General features: G+C 39.3%; 1 protein-coding gene across 9 annotated transcripts in view; it reads right to left on the reverse strand.

Annotated features, from left to right (window-relative positions):
- The window catches only part of LOC115431900 (NLR family CARD domain-containing protein 3-like), a 41,771-nt gene that overhangs the window by 18,500 nt on the left and 3,347 nt on the right, over positions 1–19,924 (reverse strand). For 5 of the 9 annotated variants that reach the window (XM_030152605.1, XM_030152609.1, XM_030152608.1 and 2 more), the window contains exons 2-5: positions 15,672–15,676; positions 11,581–11,586; positions 1,980–2,117; positions 1,657–1,776 (exon numbers count right to left, since the gene is read on the reverse strand). In XM_030152605.1, coding sequence (XP_030008465.1) covers positions 1,657–1,776; positions 1,980–2,098 — 239 coding nt within the window. In that variant the 5' untranslated portion in view covers positions 2,099–2,117; positions 11,581–11,586; positions 15,672–15,676. Of the gene's footprint in view, positions 1–1,656; positions 1,777–1,979; positions 2,118–2,203; positions 2,428–2,475; positions 2,661–2,781; positions 2,837–11,580; positions 11,587–15,671; positions 15,677–19,924 lie in introns of those variants that run through there. The other 4 variants (XM_030152607.1, XM_030152601.1, XM_030152603.1 and 1 more) reach the window with 4 other exon arrangements.

Here is a 19,924-nt window from a genome sequence, read left to right on the forward strand (position 1 = left end):
GTTCATTTTATTATTGTTTATCTAATTAGAAGGTGGTTGTTATTAAATTTGGACGGTTCTTTAGTTGACATTTTAGTCTATCCAGTCATTTATTAATTATTTATTAATCATTTTTTAATAAGTGATTGCTTCCATCATTAAATAATTATGGAATTTTTAAAGACATGATCCTAATGAACATAAAATAAATATATATATATATTTTTTTTACTTTTCATACAGATGTATGTAAGATCTATCCCAAGGACTTCCACAGTCCCTCAGTTCTATATTGACCCGTCTGCATCGAGGCCTCTGTCAAACAGCTTTAAAGCTGCAGTATGTAGGAATTATGTTCTAAGTAATTGTAAAATTGCCTTGACTGTCACCAGACATTAAGGAATCATGTTCATTTCAAATACTGATCTCACTGACAGTAGTAGTCCAGCCAGAATATGTGCATTTGAAAAGCTCAGTGTCAGCCCCGAAATGATGTTTATGTTGACATTGTGTGTTTTGGTCTGAGGCTCCGCCCATCACCTGTCTGCTAATCACAGAGTCAGAAGCCTTTCAGCATCCAGGTTGCCAGTTCCCAGTGGGCTGCAGCTGGAACATTTCTGATCACAAATGTCTGATGTTATTAAACCTAAAAGGCCTGTTATTATTCCCAAATACATCGTGACAAAGTGAGAAATAAAACAAGGAGATGTATAGGAGATGATTTAGAAACACGGAGACGGCTGAAAGAGGAGAAGGATCTGAAGATCGACGCCGGCCCTGCCTCAGTCTGACCACCGGTAAGAGCCACTGAGAGCCGGGGTCGCGGCCTCTTCTCCCAGTCCCTTCTCCTGGGGCCGGGCAGCAGTCTCTTCTCCTGGCCCCAGTGAAGAGACTGCCGGTCCGGGACTGGTGAACAGACCGGGTACTGGTGTAGGACTTGTCTCTTGCCATGGTAGTTCCTTGTAGCTCAGTGTTTTCTGTGGAAGTGACCTGTTCATTTAGCGGTGTGTAATCCGAACCGGGGGGGGGGGGGGGGGGGGGGTGTTCGGTCCGTGGTTCAGTTGGGTGGGGGTCGGTAGCTCGTTGTCCGTGGTTCGGGTCGGGGGGGGGGTTGGTAGTCCGGTGTCCGTGGTTCGGTGGGTGGAGGGTTCGGTCGGTAGTTCGGCGTCTGTGGTTCGGTGTATATGTGTGGGGGGGGTGCGGTGTTCGGTAGTTCGGCGTCCGTGGTTCGGTGGTGGTGGTGGGGGGTTAGAGCGATCGTGCGGCTTGTAGTAAAAGTGAAACCAGAGGCTCGTTTCCCTTTTCTCTATCTCCTGAATCTTGCAAACTTCATTTGAGTGTGCAGGACGTTTGTTCCAGCGTGTTGTATATTAGACTTATGTAGAATAAGTCTGGTGAGGATTTTTTGTATGAAATTTATGGTGTGGTGGCAAGGATTAGTTGAAACGCTAGTAGTAGATGCTCATGCGGGATCTGGCAACACCTAGCCTGGGGGGAGGAGGAGAGGATACCACGTTCTACAGTATTTTGAATGTGATTGCAGTACCAGTTTTGGCCACAATCCTACATACTGCAGCTTTAATATGAGTTAAATGTCACAATAGACTCTGGATGTGAAATGAAATCACTGCTAAAACGTGTCCTGCAGATCATTTGAAAGAATAAACAGTCTCTTACTCTGTGTCTGAAGGTCCAGGTTCAGGACTAAACTCTGGAGGATTTTTCCTGGACCAGTCACTGTTCATGGACAGACATGTGGACACTGGAGACTCTGCTCTGGGTCTGTTATACTGACCTCTGGAAACAACACAAGTCCAACAGTTGGATTGGACAGTATGTTAGTGTTATTCACATCTGAACACTTCATTTTCTATCACCTTTGGTTATTATTCATGTGTGTTTTTATTCTGTCTGAAGGACACATTTGGACTTTAAAGTGGACACATCATGTCCTGTTGTGTCTGTAGTCAAATATTAAAGGTGTGTGACAGTGGACTCACTGTGGATCAGAGGGTCCTGGTTCATTACTGCCCCCTGGAGGTTCCTTTATGGACAAACCCCTGTTTGTATCATGGGATAACTCTGCTCCGTCCTCCTCTTCATCCACACTCAGACTCATCCTGTGAACTTCAGTCAGTCTGAAAGGACAATCAGTACTATTTCACTAAAACACTGTGTTCATTAGTCACAACAACAAACAAGTCAAACTATGTCAGGTATGTACCTGGGTCACCTGAGCTGACGGCTGCCCCTCCCCCTCTGCATTTACGGGAACTCAGAGGTTTGAGTTTGATACAAATATTACACTATTTACCAGCTTTTACTTCAGAGTTTGTGAGATTTATTTGTATAACTCACTTCTCTGATTTGTTCCTCACATTAAAACATGTCTGAATGTAAACTTCATCTGTTATTTATGTAACAGTCATTTAATGGTGTTAGTGTCACTTATTAACCACAGATACAGTAGATTATTAATTAGACATTAAAGATCACCTCTAATCCACATTAGTGATGCCTCAAGAGTTTCACACCCTTTACAGATTATAAAACTAATAGAGAAAAATAAAAAATGAACTGAAAAGTAGAGTAGAAATGTAAAAGAACAGATGAATTTCAGAGTCTATTTGTTAATCCAAAGCTAAAGACATTCCAATGTGAAGAGTCTGAAGTCACAGAGACGATCGTCTGCAGCAGAAGAACAGAACGCAGTACTTAAGGACAAATCTGAGTATTTCCTGGATTTTCTACACCTTTATCCTTCAACTCCACCACAACTCAGAAGTAAATATTGTACTTTACCTTCATGTTTCCACTTGTCTGACAGCTTCAGCTCCCAGACACACCACTGGAAATCACAACAGAGACGAGGAAATAAATGGAATGAGATTCAGGTTGAAAAGTAGTCAAACCAGTGAAACCACATCTGTGTGGGTGTGGACACAACAACAGTAAAACCTATAGACACAAACTTGCTCTCAGGACTCGACCACTGAAGCCAGTGGTGGTGGAACTTCAACACTGAGTACAAACCTGAGGCATGTCTGAGGATTTCCATGTTCTACTGCAATACTTTTCAGAAGCCAATCCTGTATTTTTTACACCACTACATTTACCTGACAACTTCAGCTCCTTTTACATTTTTTTTTATCTCCAGGCCTGTTTTTCTGACCTCACAGTAAGTCAGTATTTTAGATCCACATGGTTTTGACAGAACAGTGACACCACAAACATATGATCTTGTGGAATACAACGCATCACTGTAGATTAACCTTCCAACCAGACCCGGCCCTGTTCATGTGGGGGCCCTAATCAAGACAAGTTGCCCCCCCATCCCATACATCCATAAACACTAAACAATTTCAGTCTGAATTATGACACTAATTCATGTCAAAAGCTCACCAGCTATACATACCAATGTGTTATATTTGAACACAGTGACAGTAAAACAATAAAGACTGTACTAAATATTGACTGACTTCGGTGCAGGAGGCTGGGGTTTATATCCTGGTCAGGGTGTTCCCAGTTTCTGATGCACTCACCACCTGTTAGAACAGCCATAAGGGGCTGGTGCACTGCAGCTGGTTAAGTGGCAGGAGGTAGGCACATCTAAGACGACTTGTTTTAACCCATAAAGACCCAGTGTGACTTTTGTGTCAGTTCCCAAATAAATTTCTCTGTATTTAACCCTTCTTACGTGATTTATCACCATTTATTATATTATCCTCTGAATTCTGCATTTGTTCCATTGAAAATCATCTATTTCCCTATGTTTAATTGACGGATCATAAAGATATTCATAAAAGCTCAAAGTAAAACCAATGGTTATTGTATCAAAAACAGAAAAAACTGAAGGTGACTTTTACAGTTAAATCTCTCATTAAATGAACATAAACCCAGTGTGTCCATCCACTGTCATTGATCCAACTCCATGGGTTTTACTGGGGAATGAATGTTGTAGAAGATGACGGTGTTTCCACGGTAACTACGGATTCTCTGAACGTCCAAATGGGTCATATCTGATGACCATGAAAAGATGAAGAACTGTATTTTACACCAATTATTTATATGTACTGATAGGATTAATGGATCAGCAGTTTAGATCAGTAGATGCTTTTGGTTGACGGTGGTTGTTTAGGTCTTTATGGGTTAAAAGGATTAAAATCCCACTAGTTTTTTCGTTGTCTTACTCTGGAGCACCTTTGAAAAAAAGGGGAGGGCATGACAAATTCATGGGGTGCAGCATTCCCGGGGGCCCATACAGCAGTGGAGTGGGCCTGGAGAGGAATAGTAAATGGCTAAAATGTGCTTAGAGGTCTTATTTCTGTCTTTGTGCATAAGAAATCAATCTAAGTGAATCCCCAAAAGAACTCTGTGTTGGTAAATGTAAGTTCTGCAAATGTACAGGATTTCAGTTCTGTTCAACATGTTGATGCTCATATGAACTATGTTTTCAGCTCAAAAATGTCCAATTTCATCACAATTAATGCTATATTTTCATGTCACAAATGACCAAGTTATATTTTAACTGAATTTACCTGAAAAACAGATATTGTATTCTTTAAGATTCCCCATTTTTTCTTCCCAGATTCTATCCTACAAATCACGTTTTATTTGTACAGGTTCAATCTGGAGTATGGTGCTGATCCATCCTGCTTATGTTCCACCAATACATACATTAAGAATGTCACACGTCACTTTTTAAATCAACAGTTTTCTAACAATAAGCATTTTTGTAAAGAAATAACAATTCTATATTGTTATTTTCTCGTTTAGTATGATGATAAACTATACAATAAATAATTATGATCCTAGTTTTTGTACAGGGATCATTAGTGTAAACAGTGACATGGTTGCAGAGCATCAGTATGATGGGATCCACAACAACCATGTCACATCCGTCCACTGACACATTTTGTATTTTTGTGTCAGCTGTTATTGTTTTAGATCCACAATACTAACATTTATGAAGAAGAGGAGAACTAGCAATAGTAAGTCTATAAGTTTATTCCTAATAAAGTACTGGTACTGACCAGATCATCATGGGTAATGTCACATCCGTCCACTGTCCCGTCCGTCCACCAGCAAAAGTTTTCACATACACGTGCTATTCCAAATCCAAAATTTCTGAAAATAGAGCTTCCACGGTCAAAGAATATCAGTCTGTGCACAAATGGATTAGCATTATTTCAACACAGGTCTATGCATTTCTTACAACTTTTTTTTTTTTTTAACAAAAATGGCCACTCATTTGACCCGCTGAGTAAATTTTAGCCGTAAAGCATCTTCAGTCCCTCCCTCCCCCCAACTCAACAATCACGGACTGCTATCCCCCACTCTGGCAAATCATGAACTGCTAACACTCCTATTCAAACATAACGTATTTACTGGACTGACATAAACACATTTGTCATAGTGTAGTGTTTGTTGCATATAAACAGTTGAAAGCGGTTTTGACAATGACTCAGGACATCATGGTGTCACTGCATTAGATTGTATCCGAACACTAAAAGACAGCGCTCAAACACTCCGCCGAGTTACCATGAAGCATTTGGTGTCATTATGTGTTCATGGAAAAATGCATTTCACATTACCTTACACTACCTAGGAGTTAGGACATGGAGAAACCACTTCAACAAACTGACTGATCATTTCGTCCTGGGTTGCCAGGTTTTCATTACAATCACCCTTTTCACTGTTTGGCATTGCCAGATCATCAACAAATCAAATGACATGATACATACGTTTGGGGCCCCCTGGTGGATGCGGGGCCCTAAGTAATTGCTTAGTTCATTTATAGGACTCTGAAGACTTCCTAATGTCAACCAAAAAAATCAAATCTGTCAGACATACAGGATCAGACAGTTCTATCATCTGTTGCCCCTTTTCACCCAAAAAATGTCCAATTTTCTTTTTCACAGAGAAAAATCATTGCACCACGGACCCCTACCATTGTTGTGATAGATTACTTCTCCATTTTTAGTCTGGATGTCAAACAACTGCTGAAACTGGATGATATTTAGCTTCAGATGGAACAGAATTGAGTGCGTTCACTGATTTCATAACATGTTCAGATTTGCCGTTTGGCACAGAGCCTGCTGGTGAATTAAACAGTGACATTTAATGCTGTTACCTCTTTCATTGTGGACTTCATTGCAGATCAGTGTGGATAATCCACTTCTCTCACCATCCATCTGTAATGACCCCAAAAACTTTACTCCATGGTCATTTCATATCATCAACTGCTTCACAAACATAAATTAATAAATCTGTTTCCCAGGTTTGGCCTTTAAGCCTTTTGAGCTCCAGCAGCTCCTCTGTTACATTCATGTTGTCATCAACTGCTCTTAAAAACCCAGGACCTGTGCAGTGTCCGATGCGTCAGTGCTTTCATCACAGACTAATGAGAAAGAATCCAAATCCACTCCGCTGTCCCCCTGTTGTCTGTGAATATCAGATCATATTTTTCTCAAGTCTCCATGTTACGAACAACTAACACTTTTTCCAACGGGTCACTTCCTGTTAGCCTTAGCCTCCCCGTTAGCCTGTCCTACATGTTAGCATGTTTAGTCTAATAGTGTCCATTTACGTTAAAATCCTTTAAAAAGGAAACTGTCTCTTTATAAATTACACAAACACAATTCCCTCGGTTTTCAGTGTACAGGTAGTGGAACGACCATCTCTTCTAAAAGCGGTGGGTTTATCAGTCAACATTCTCCTTCTTCTTTGCAGTCGCCATCATAGAAATGAAGAGAGAAAGGTCAAAGGTCAAGGATGCAGAGCCAGATAGCATTTACATGGTGCTGCCATCATGTGGTGAAAAGAGGGAATATATTTTAAAGTTTTAAGATTTATTTATTCATTTTGGCCAGCGCTACCAGGACATACCAGTGTTGTATAAAGTACTGGAAAGTCACACTTAAGTAGAAGTACAGGTACCCTACCAAAAATGACTGTGGTAGAAGTTCAAGTTACCAACTGAAATGCTACTCAAGTTCAAGTCTTTAAAGGGCTCATATTTGTCTAAACCCACTTTTCTTAGTCTGTGGTTCATTTCTTTGTGTATTTGGACCCTAATTGTTCATATAGTTTGAATTTGAACCCTCCAGCTGCTGCAAAACTATCTTCATATTTTTTTTGGCAAAAAAACCCCATGGATTTCTACGGCCTGTTTTAATTCCTTCTTAATTTGTTACGTCTCTAACTAGTTCCATCTCCACATTTGCTCATATCAGGTCCAGACTTCAGACCAACATTTCTCCAGTATTTCTCCATAACTGTTTGTCAGCAGCAGCGGTTGTAGTCCAGACTGAAAATATGTCCAAACTTGGAGCCCATGACCTCAAATGTTCAGTTGCTGGTTGAACGGGACAGAGCAGCACAGCCAACAACTTGGAGGGGGCGGGGCCTGAAGTGTTTCCTGTGCATTTAAAGGGCCGGCGCTCCAAACTGCCTTTCTGGTGTCATTCCTCAGAAATAGGGCTGAAGATGGACCTGTGGAGTTGAATGAATGAAGAATTCAGACCCAAGCAGAACTTTTACAGTTTATGGAGACCACAGGGAAATGTTGGAAAATGAAGAATTCCATTTAAAAAAGCAAAATATCACTCCTTTAAGTATCTAGTATTTACTGTACTTAAGTATATCAAGTAATCTACAATTAAATGTACTCAAGTAATGAAAGCAAAAGTACAAGAAAATGTTAATAACAAACAAAGGCAGTCACAATTTTGAATATTATAAAGTTTATCCAGGATTTTAAAACATGGTAAAGTAAAAGACAATCAGTCAAAATATTGAAAATGATGCCTACGTCACATACTTCAAAAACAAGGTTTCAAAAACCTAAACAGGAGCAAGATGAAAAAAAAAATACAATAAATAAAACTATGAAGCTTCTGTGGCACCTCAAAACATGGAGTCTACATTATGATTGTTACACAATTAGGTCCATCAACTTCCTGACTTTACTTTAATTGATTTTTTTGTAACGAGTAACAATACTTTGCATTAAAAATGTATGGGAGTAGAAGGATGTAATTGACTTAGGAACTGTAATGAAGTTAAAGTGAAAGGAAACAGAATCAAAAATACTCAGTAAAGTACAAATTCTCCAAAAACATACTCGAGTACCAGAGTGAAGTATTAGTATTTGGTTACTATACAACACTGTTTCCAACAGTTTCTGAGGTGGTTTATATGAACTCAACGTTAACCATGAACAGCACCAACATTAATCTAAAACATCAGAATCAGAGTAAAACAACATCTGACTGATTATTTTTAGTGTCAAGGCCGACTGTTAATGAAATATGGTTGAATACAGTATTTGACTGACAGTGCAGTATTTTCAGTGTCATGTTGTTACTTTAATGAAGTAAATGATCTAAATACTTCTTCCTTTAAAGCTATACCTACCGATGTGGCATTTCTCACAGCACTTAGTAAAAGTTTGAACATGAACAACCCGCCTCCCTCCAAAGCCCCACCCCCTTCCCTCTGCCTGAGCTCTGAGGCTCCTCCTCCTCTCTCCTCATGCGCGATGGAAACGGAGGAGGAAGCAGAGGTGGAGGTCCGGTCCGTTTTGGCGTGTCCGCGGACCCCTCCCTCAGTAATCAGATGCATCATCCACCTGCCGCGGGCCCGTGGCTCCTGTTCCATCAGTAGACCTGGTCTGTGCAGTACTGGGTCAGTGTCTTCACTGCAGTGCCCAGGGGATGGGCGCGCGCACTGTGAACGCGTGGCCTCCGCGAATTTTCCGTGGACATTTGAAGTTTCATAGTCCATACAATTATCATCCTACATCATCTTACATTGTGTGACACCATGTACATGCACATGTATGAGTCCCACCGTCATAAAAGCTGAGCTTTATGCAGACCTGTTCAGTCCAGTACAGCTGACTTCCGGACTTTTATCTCCATCCTTCATTCATCAGACTCCTGTTTGTGCCCCTCAGTTGTCGTTTCTGTTCATAAATCAGTTTTTTCTCTTCCACATGTGCATGTCAGTTCTATCCATACACATCCTAGACAGTAGACTGTGGTCAGTGACAGGAGAAGCAGCGCCAGTGAAGCGTCAGATTTAGAGGAACACATATCAGATGTGAGACGGCGATAATGGATCGGATGCTGGACGGCCGTAATGGATGATTGACAGGAGGCTCAGTCAGGTTCGGCCAATTATTTCATTCGGACCGACTAAAATGATTGGTCAGACTGTTATTAGAAATATATGAGAATTAAACATTTTTGAGTTTCAATACCCGGTGGATTTCTTTTACATTTTAGTTTGACACACACTTATTAGGAGCATTTTAAGATGACAAAAGAAAAGTGTAAAAATGCCACATCATATGGTATAGCTTTAATGCTGTCAGTATTACATCATACTCCAACGATTCAACTGGTTTCAATTCAATCAAACAGTGATATTAGTAATAACATTCATGATACATCAGTACATTACCAATAGTGGACTACAGTGGACACTGAGACAAATGTCTGATGGACAAAACAATGGTGGGATGTGATGGGACTGATTTTCACATGGAATTAAAGCTCTGTGTGTTACCTTGTGGTGGATCCCGTGCTACCACCATCTTGTGTTAGTAGTTTTTGTTTCATGAGTTTTTGCTACGTTACAGTTAATGATTACATCGCACAGTTTAGTTTAAGTATTTTATTAAAACATTCTCATGTGGGTGCACACATATTAGTTATGTTTGAATTATTTTACTCACGTGGTTCTTCAGTTGCAGACCAAAGACCAGAAAAAGGGGCTCAGCTAGTATTTAAAACGGGGGAAGGAACTAACATCACAAGACTGGGGGGGGGGGGGGGGGGGGGGGGGGGCACTGTTTGTTTCTTTGTGTTAATTTAGTTGTTTAAATTCTTGGTTTAAATCACAATGGGTTCACACAGTTAGTATTTTGTGTCTAGTTATGATTTGTTTTTTGTTATTTTGACTAAGTTAATGGTTTTGTTTAATTTCATAGTGTAATGCCTCCCCCTTGTGTTTGATTTGGGTTAGTCCCGCTCTATGTAAGCCCACCTTGGTTCTTTGTCTGGTTGAAGTCAGTTTTTGTTCTGTTGCAGTTTGGTTTAGTTGACCTCAGTTGGGCCCATCTTTGTTCATTTTGTTAATTGCCATTTTTTGAGCTTGTGTTAACATTTTCTAACTTTATTAAATCATCATTTTTCCTAATTTTACCACCTTTGTCCTGGTCCTTAAATTTGGTCCTCTACATACCTGGAGTTCTACATTTTGACAGTTGTTGGTTTATAGAAGGTCTTATAATCTGGAGTAACATTGGAGAAAAAGTATTTGTATTAAACAAAATAATCAGCAAGTCATTTTCAGTTTTTTGAAACAAGAAAAATAGGAAATGACCAAGAAAAGTGCAAACTGTGCATGTGTGAAAATATTTCTCCTGATTTTCACCTCAATATTTCTGTTCTAGTCTCAGTGTGATCCAAAGTCCAGCCTCTAAAATGTCCTTTAAATAAATTTACACAATAAAACAATGAAAGATTTAATACAATGAAACCAAAACTATAGAAAGGTTTGATTTGTCACTGATCTGCATCAGTTTCATCTGTGTGGGTCTAAGGAACTGAAGGAAGAAAATGTGAAACTCTATTAACTAGTATCATATCTGTGAGCAGGAACCCATCCTACTGAAATAACACATGAAATACATGAGAATGTTTCTGAAGGAGTCCGTTTCATTTGGAATTATCTGAACTGAATGTAGTGACAAAGATAAATGGACTCATCAGAACATAAAACACAGACACCTCAGCTCCTCAACTCCTCGGTGCTTCAGTTACTCATTAATCCATCTCAGTGAATCATCTGGAAGGACGTCTCACTTCCTTTAAAGTCACATGAAGGACCGAGGAGGCGGAGCTACAGGAAGTCTGCCTCAACTCCTCTGAAGGGAGGAGGAGTGGAGGAGAACTGAGGAGTGGAGGAGAAGACCTGAGGAGTGAAGAAGAAGAACTGAGGAGTGGAGGAGAAGAACTGAGGAGTGGAGGAGAGGAACTGAGGAGTGGAGGAGAACTGAGGAGTGGAGGAGAGGAACTGAGGAGTGGAGGAGAACTGAGGAGTGGAGGAGAGGAACTGAGGCGCTCCAATTTGAGAACTGACAGGAGGAGAATGAAATGAGGATGTGCTACTGCTTTAACATCTGTCAATCATCTGGACTCAGCTGATCCTCACACAGTCCTGATCACAGTGGCTGAAACAAAGATCACTCCCATCTGAAGAAAGAAGAAAATACAAACAGAGATCAGAAAGAAATCTTTAGAGACTAGGGCTGGGCGATAAAACGATAACAATATATATCGTGAAATAACTTTTCCTCATTTGAAATATGAGACATGCTCGATACAATATTGGTAGAATTCATTGGTCCATGTTTTGACAGACATAAGAACAGCCCATCATATTTAAGTAATGCCACCGAACCAATCACTCTAGAGCCACGGCAAGTCAGTTTGACGCCAACAGCACAGGTGTAAGAGCAGCCGCAGCACACACACTAATGTTTGGGCTGAAGCAGGAGGTAAAGAGTGTTCCCTCAGGACAAAATGAGACCCAGAACTCAGGTGACTGGGTTACTGAAAAGTAGGGTGGAACCGTTTGGGTTCAGGGTCTTCAACACAGTAAGGAGGTGAACCCAATGAATCCATGTAGCCTATGTGAAGAACACAAACACCCACCTTTCCACACGAACCTTGAAGCAGAACGCATACAGTAGATGAAGTTTGACTTTAGGTTTATATCAGTTACGTCAGTTACAGGTATAGACCCCCAGTATTGTTTGGTGAAGATGGTCTGTTTTGTTTGTTTCTCTTTTAAACTTGAAAGCTTTTAAAAACTGGAAGAACAAAACTCCTCCAACTCATCAGTTTCTGTTGAAAGACATCATGTAACACTTACATTTGGAGAAAATCACATTTTCACTAAAAGATAAAGTAAAGTTATTTTATTCAGTTAGGCAGCCATTTATAGATGACTTTAATATTAAGTAAGTAGGCAGACCCTCCTCTGCCACCCCCCCCTTGTGTGTGTGTGTGTAGTGTGTACATATGAGTGCAGGTGTAGTGTTTCTTGTTCTGACATCACATATATTGAATCCTGCATATGACTTTTTTGTATTGTCATTGTTCTAATTTCAATAAAAAGAGTTTTAAAAAAAATTCATTTGAAAGCTTTTTCCTGTTGGTCAGACTTTTAGTGTAGTTTTAAATATATGGACCTGTTTTATTTCTCTGAAACATTTGTATAATGTTCTTCAGCACATCTGTCATGTTCAACATCTGACAGAAAATCAATCATATTTAAATCCAAATAACATTCTGATGTTTCACGACTAACTTATGAGTAACAGAAAATTTAAGCTTGACAAAAATAGTGATTTGATTTATATCGTCATATATGAGGCCATTATTGTAGCAATATATTTGCAAATGCGTGTGGAGAGTTGAGTGTCCGTATTTCAATCTGTCTGTGCGCAGTCGGATTTGCAAATGTGTAAAAGAATCTGTAAATGCGTGATGAGATTTGTGTGTCTGTACAACAATCTGCAAATGTGTAAACAACTTCTGTTGTGTGTAATCAGATTTGAAAAGTCAAAGTATTTTCACTACACGACCCAGAAATACAGACAATCACTGGTTACAAGTCAAGCTGCTTCTCAATTGGCTCTCTTTTACACACGTAAATTTTGCTACACTTCTGCCGTGACAGATCCACAAATGCGCAGCGGGATTTGTCTGTAAAACCAGGGTTTGCGTGCCTGGCTCAAGCTCAAAGGCTCCCTCATTCCGGCTGCGTTCTGCTTTGCTCGTTCTGTACCTGACGTGAGTTTACGTGAGTTGTGCTTGCAAGGCTCACCAACTGCCACTAAAACAGGTGGATTCCACAAGGTGGATCACAAGGTGGATTCCATGACCCTTTTAAAATGAACAGTTAAAGATCTTTAACAGTTAAAGATCACACATTTGCAAATCTGACTGCGCACAGACAGATTGAAATACAGACACTCAACTCTCCACACGCATTTGCAAATAATATTGCTACAATAATGGCCCCATAGTCATACATATCAATATCATCTGATATGAAAAAAATTACTGTGATATGATTTCTTCCATATCGCCCAGCCCTAACTGAGACATTTCTGAATTTATTCAAACGACAGAGGAAACAATAAAAATAATCAAACAGACTTCTAATCATGGAGGTGTTCACCAAACCAGCACAAACTGACATTACTTACTCCAGTTTCTCCAGTTTACAGTGTGGACTCTGAACAAGGTCCTCCAGTTCTTTAACATCTGAATCTTCAGGTTGTTCTGACGTAAGTTGAGTTCTATCAGATGTGAAGGATTGGACTTCAGAGCTGCCGCCAGATAACAACAGCTGATTTTTGACAAACTGCAGTTCCACAACTTGAATAAAGAAGAAATGATGGAGATTAAAATTAACATTTCAACCAAATATATTTAGGTTTTCAACATGAATGTGAAATATTCAACATTCATTTCAACCAAACAGTTTTTACTGACTGTAATTTTTGTAGCTGCAAGAAAAATAAAACATTAAATTGTGTCAGCTATACAGTGGTTAGAAAAACTCTGTGAACCCTCAAAGTTTTCTGCATGAATTGGTCATAAAACGCGATCTGCATCTCAGTCACCAGTATAGACAAACAGAATGTGTTGAACCCAAAACCACACAAACTATTATAATATTTCATATGTTAATTGTGCACAGCTCTTAAACCCTCACAGTGGAACTGGAAAAAGGAAGTGAACCCTGAAACTAACGACTCTAAAAAGAGATAACGAGGCTGACGCTGTCAGAGGAGGATGAGAGTCCAGAATTCATCAACATGAATTGTAATCAATGAAAGCAGATGTGAGCCGTGCACAGAGCCACTGTGACTCCTAAAAACACTCAAAGCTCTGGAGCTGGATGTTCACAAGAAGCATCTGCTCATGTCAACCAGATTTCACAACACAGATCTGAGAAGAGCTTCAGTCCAGAGTTGCTGACTTGCATGTGAGTGAAGGGGGCTCCCTCTTCTGCCTGGTTTCCTCTTCCACTTCCTGCCTTTGATGCAGAAATACAAGATCCAAAAGGACAAAGCACAAACCTGAGAGAAGCACTGGACATGTTTCCAGAGGCTGCTGTTCAATCATTTTCTGACTGAGAAGAACCTCAAAGCCTTTAAGGATTCACCAGTCCAAGTTGGACAAACTGTCCACAAATGGTCAGGATTGAATTCTAAAAGTGAACGCCCAGCCAAGCTGACTGCAAAGACACAACCATGAGTGGAAACAGACAAAAAAGAACCAGAGAGGAACAGCTGAAGGCTGAAGGACTCACTGGAAGACCATCACATCTGTGTTCAGGAGTCTATTCCACAGCAGAGATAGAACAGACTCATGTCCAGTGCATGACACCACAGAGGAAGATGCACTTTTACAACAAGCATCAGTGCATGTGGAGAAGTGAGCAAAGAGCACTGGAACACTTTACAACATGAATGGAAACATGTTCAGACTGATGGAACTGGAACTGTTTGGAAGAACACACAGCACTAGGTTTGACACAAACTACAACATCATCCACACAGTGAAGTAGAATAGAATAGAATAGAATAGAATAGAATAGAATAGAATAGAATAGAATAGAATAGAATAGAATAGAATAGAATCTTTATTTTGTCAGTTAGTCAGTTTGTCAGTTTTGTCACTAGTTTGTCACACACCAAAATTTGTCTTGTGCCTTTAACTCATCACTAGATCATGCATCACACACACTGTATGCTAGGAGCAGTGGGCTCACCATATCAGACACCCATGGAGCAAATAGGGGGTTAAATGCCTTGCTCAAGGGCACATCAGCCAACAAGTCTCCACCAGTCCAGGAAATCGAACCTGCGACCCTTCGGTCACAAGCCGACTCTCCAGCCAATCCAGGCCACGGCAGCTCCAATCATGGAGGACCACATGGAATCCTGAGTTTGTCAACATGTAAACATAGAAGTAAAGTGACTAGAGCGGCTTCAGAAACAGAAAACCACCTTTTGGAAAGAGCCAGTCAGAGCCCAGAGCTGAATCCAATAGAGACGCTGTGGACTGAACTCACCAGAGCCATTCACAGCAGACATGCCAGAATAGAGCTGAGCTGATGCAGTTGTGTCACAAAGAATGATCCCAAATGTCCCTGGACATTGTGCAGGTCAGATCAGGCAGCTCCAAAACACTGGTTTAAGGTTATTGGTGCAAAAGGAGCTTCAATCATTACATTCACTGGGACTGTTGAAGAGTTGTGCCTCAATAAACACATGAAATATTATTAGTGTTTCTGTGCTATTAGCTTAACACATTGTATTTGTCTGTACTTGTGACTGACATGGAGATTAGATCAGATTTTATGACCACTTCATGCAGAAAACTAGAAACATCTCAAATGGTTCACACAACTTTTCTTGCAACAGTAAAACAACATAATGGATGTCAGCTATGTTTGTTCATAAATGAGGTTCAGCTGCTCCTAAAACAACACTCTATCAAACTAACAGTGAACTGACCATAGACTCTTCAGTTTATAATGTGGACTCTGCAGGAAATCACACAGCTCCTTCACTCCTGAATCCTTCAGCTCGTTTCCACCCAGACTCAGTTGTATCAGATGTGAAGGATTGGACTTAAGTGCTGAGGCCACAGAAGAACAGCTGATAAACTGCATTTACTCAACCTGAAAAAAGAGTCAATGATGTAGATTAAATCCATTCAGGATCCAGTTCTACATGTTTAGGGTTTAATCACATGTTTTAGACTGTTTTTTTTTCAGATTTCTATGTGTAAACTCAAATGTCAAAACTGTCAGACAAATGTAAACAGTAAAGAGCCAATATTTACAAATTATTCATCGATATGTACAACTCTGCATAAAATAGAAGGAATGTTTCCCTTATTATTAACATTAATGTCAGTATTTAGTGAGTGTAAAACTGTTGGAATATGTTTTCATGGTTTGATGTAATAGAACTGAAAACCCCAGTGGATGATGTTCTCTATGACATCACCAAAAGTCTAAAAGCTTTGCCATTGGAGCTGAAGTACTGTCCTGCAGTAAATGCACATCATTATTCCACCACTGTCACTGATGGAAATGTTTGAGCTGAATATTCACTTTCTCTCTGATGTCATATTAGTTGGAATGTGAACAAACACTGACACTTTGACTTTTTTCTTTGGAGTCTTTCACCCTATACATCTGTAGTTTCAGTTCAGAACTCTCATCTCTGTTGTTGTTCTTTGGGAGCTTTGTCATTATGGCTCATCTTTTCATGTGGGACAGATCATCACACTCATATGACTGGACTCCTCACTTTCTGGACCTGAACAATGACTGGACTTGTGGGATTTTCATCCTTACAACCTTCAGACGTTCTACACACATAAAGGTGAACACTCCAGACTTACTTGTAGTTGGACATAGTTTGGAACTTTCACCTCCGTCATTTTGGCTCATGCTGTTTTACACTCTTTAGAGTTTCTGTCGGATTTGATCTTTGGTCAATCACATGTTTAAAAAAAGCACTTTTACAGCTTTAGATCCACTTCAGATTCTACAATTTCAACTTGATGATCATCTTGTCTATTTGAACAGATGCAGTATTTTATCATGTGTTGATTCTTTCTTTGTTGTCAACACAAAGTAAACTCTTCCTCCATGTTGAACTGTTGTCTGAATACAGTTGGTGAACATTTGAACAACAGTGTCTTCCTGTTCTTGGTGTTCTTCAGTTTCTGTAAATTCTTTGTGTTTAGATACTGATGAATCTGTCATGACTCTATTGTACTGATGGAGTGGATTCTGATCAAATGGACATCATTATATTTCAGAGAATTCCATTTTCAGTGTCTGTCAGTGCATCCAAAAACCTGGCTTATTCTTAACTTTTACACTCTGCATTTATTATTTATTTATTGTTGATGTGGTATGACTGTCTCTGTGGAGCGGTGACCAAAAATAAAGTAAATCTATGTATGTATGTATGTATGTATGTATGTATGTATGTATGTATGTATGTATGTATGTATGTATGTATCTATCTATCTATCTATCTATCTATCTATCTATCTATCTATCTATCTATCTATCTATCTATCTATCTATCTATCTATCTATCTATCTATCTATCTATCTATCTATCTATCTATCTATCTATCTATCTATCTATCTATCTATCTATCTATCTATCTATCTATCCATCTATCAGTGGAAAAGACACTTGTCAGGGACATGCCTGACTTTATCAATAGAGCCATGAAAAAATGTGTGTGTTTGAGGAATAGATGGGTGAAATGTATATATAACAAAACCTGTACTGTGTATTTTTATTTTAATTTGAATACATATTTTTTAAAACAGTGGTGCATGTGCTGTGGCGTATCCTAGCAGTGAAATGTGGTTCTAGTGTATCCAAAACCTGACTTGCATCCTGTGTCCCACCAAGACACGCTTTCATCAGCTGACACTGCTGTAATTTCCTGCTGGTTTTCATTTGTATGTTTTTACATCTGGGTTTTTTCTGGGTTTATGGTCAGTGGAAAATGCACTGCACTTATATAGTGTATTTTCTACACCTTCATGGTGCCCAAAGTGCTTCCAAAGCCTCACATTCACCCATTCACACACACGCACACACACACGCACACACGCACATTCACACACACGCACACACACACACACACACACACTCACGCACGCGCACACACGCACGCACACACACACACACACACACACACACACACACACACACACACACACACAATGAATCAAAGGAACAATGAGGAATCTTTATTTCAGTATCAGTGTGGCTCCTACTGCTCATAGTGCAAATAAACCCTTAGCATGCGTGTCAAACATACGGCCCACGGACCAAAAATGGACCACCAATGAGTCCACTCCTGCCCATGGATGAATTTGCAAAATACAAATTATTTTGATCATGAAGTTAAATATATATATATATATATATATATATATCATATATATATATAATATATATATATACAATAAGCTAATAAACTAAACTAAAACTAAGACTTTAATGTATTTTTCATTGTCAAGTTTTTATATTTCCTTCATAATATTTTGTTATATATCTTTATTTGCACACCATTCACCAAACTTAAATGAATAAAGCGGTTGCTTATATAATCATCATGGTACATGCCTATTTGTTTGGGCTTCAGGGTGGGATTCCCAATGAATTTCGGACCCCAATCATCCCTTCTTGCCTAGGACCCGACAGTGTCAAGCAACAGCTCTGAATCTGACATTATCTCACACACTGATGATACCATTTTCAGGTGTTTTTATTTGCATTGTTTGTATTACACAATAGTGGCAATTTTCTGTAAGGATTGAGATGTTTAGATCAAAATTAAGTGAGTTAAAGCTGTTGAGGCAACCATACCACTACAGATAGTTAACGTCAAGCAATTTCTGAAAATTATTTTCATAGCAGGTTGTCTCTTCTTTGCAAGGACACAATATTGTCCAGTAGGTGGCGATATGCACTTTCAGTAACACAATAGCGTTTTGTTTGTGGTCGGTAAAACCAAAGCAGACGTTTCCGGTTTAGTTTTCAATATAAAAGCTCATATTTTAACATGGAGAATCAGAAATCGCGTTTTACTGATTTCTTCTTTCTTTTCTTTCTTCTTTTTCTTTTTGTTGTTTGACATATTATTGTTGGCTTTTGATGCTGTTCTGGATGTAGGCGAGCACGGGGTTTCGGGCATAGACTGACTATTGAAAGCAGGCATCTTATTTTGACAGGCGTCTTTGTTTGGTTTTTCCTGGGTAGCAACTTTAGGAGGAGCAGTTGTGGTCGTGTACTTCTGCCACATAGTCACACTGTTCCACGGTCCAGTCTGCGGTGACAGTGGTAGTCAACGGTTTAACAGGTAAAATATATCGACTTTGGTGCCCGAACAAGTGATCAAATGCCGTTCTAACGAGGCTTAATTATCTCGAGTAGGAATACGGGTTTTAAGACGTTTTCAGATAGCTTCTGCGCTCAAGCTAGGCCAAAGTAGCTAACTAGCCCGGGTAATTATAGTAATTAAGCAAAGTACTTAATGTTAAAATAATTTAACGAAGTCAAAGGAGGGGGATTTACATTAGAAAAACACTAGAAGTAGCATTCTGATATTGTGTAGGTGTGTATCTCATGGTTCCCACCACTTGAGGTTAACGAATTAACCATATTAAGTAAACAATGAAGTCCTGGAACAAATAATGGTACGCTACAGTGAGAAACTGACACTGAAGTAGCTAGACTAATATAAGGTTGTTATTCAGCTGTAAAACTAAACTTTAACCTAAGTCTAAGATGATAGGTTTAATATTCTTTGTAAGCTGTGGCTCTAACTGTTAATGTTACTTTCAAGTTCACTAATGGTGATTTTCACAAACAGGTCTAATCTTATTACTTTTGTCAACTTCTGACCAAATACACACACAAGTCTGGAAAATATTTAAATGTTAAAGGTCACTGTTTTTGCTATTGAGAGATGCTTACGTATTATTTTTTTATTTTTATTTTTTATTTATTTTTTTTTTTGCCTTTTCAGAAATACTGATGACATTCCCTTAAAATTCCAAATATTATCCAATATTGTCACTTGAAGAAGTCATTTGCAAAATAGCAACTCAAGTAATGCAAAGGAAACAAGTGCATATTCGTTTTTAAACATCACTAATGTTTTATCTCGAGTTTTGAAGTCAATACGTATTGAAATCATCCTGGTTTGTGTAGTCATTGTGTCACATTGTTTTGTGTTGTCTCTGCTGCTTATATGGTTGTGCTGCAACCAAATTGACATAAAACTAGTTGACATCTGTC

The sequence above is a fragment of the Sphaeramia orbicularis genome, chromosome 13, assembly GCF_902148855.1.
Source record: "Sphaeramia orbicularis chromosome 13, fSphaOr1.1, whole genome shotgun sequence".
NCBI lineage: Eukaryota > Metazoa > Chordata > Actinopteri > Kurtiformes > Apogonidae > Sphaeramia > Sphaeramia orbicularis.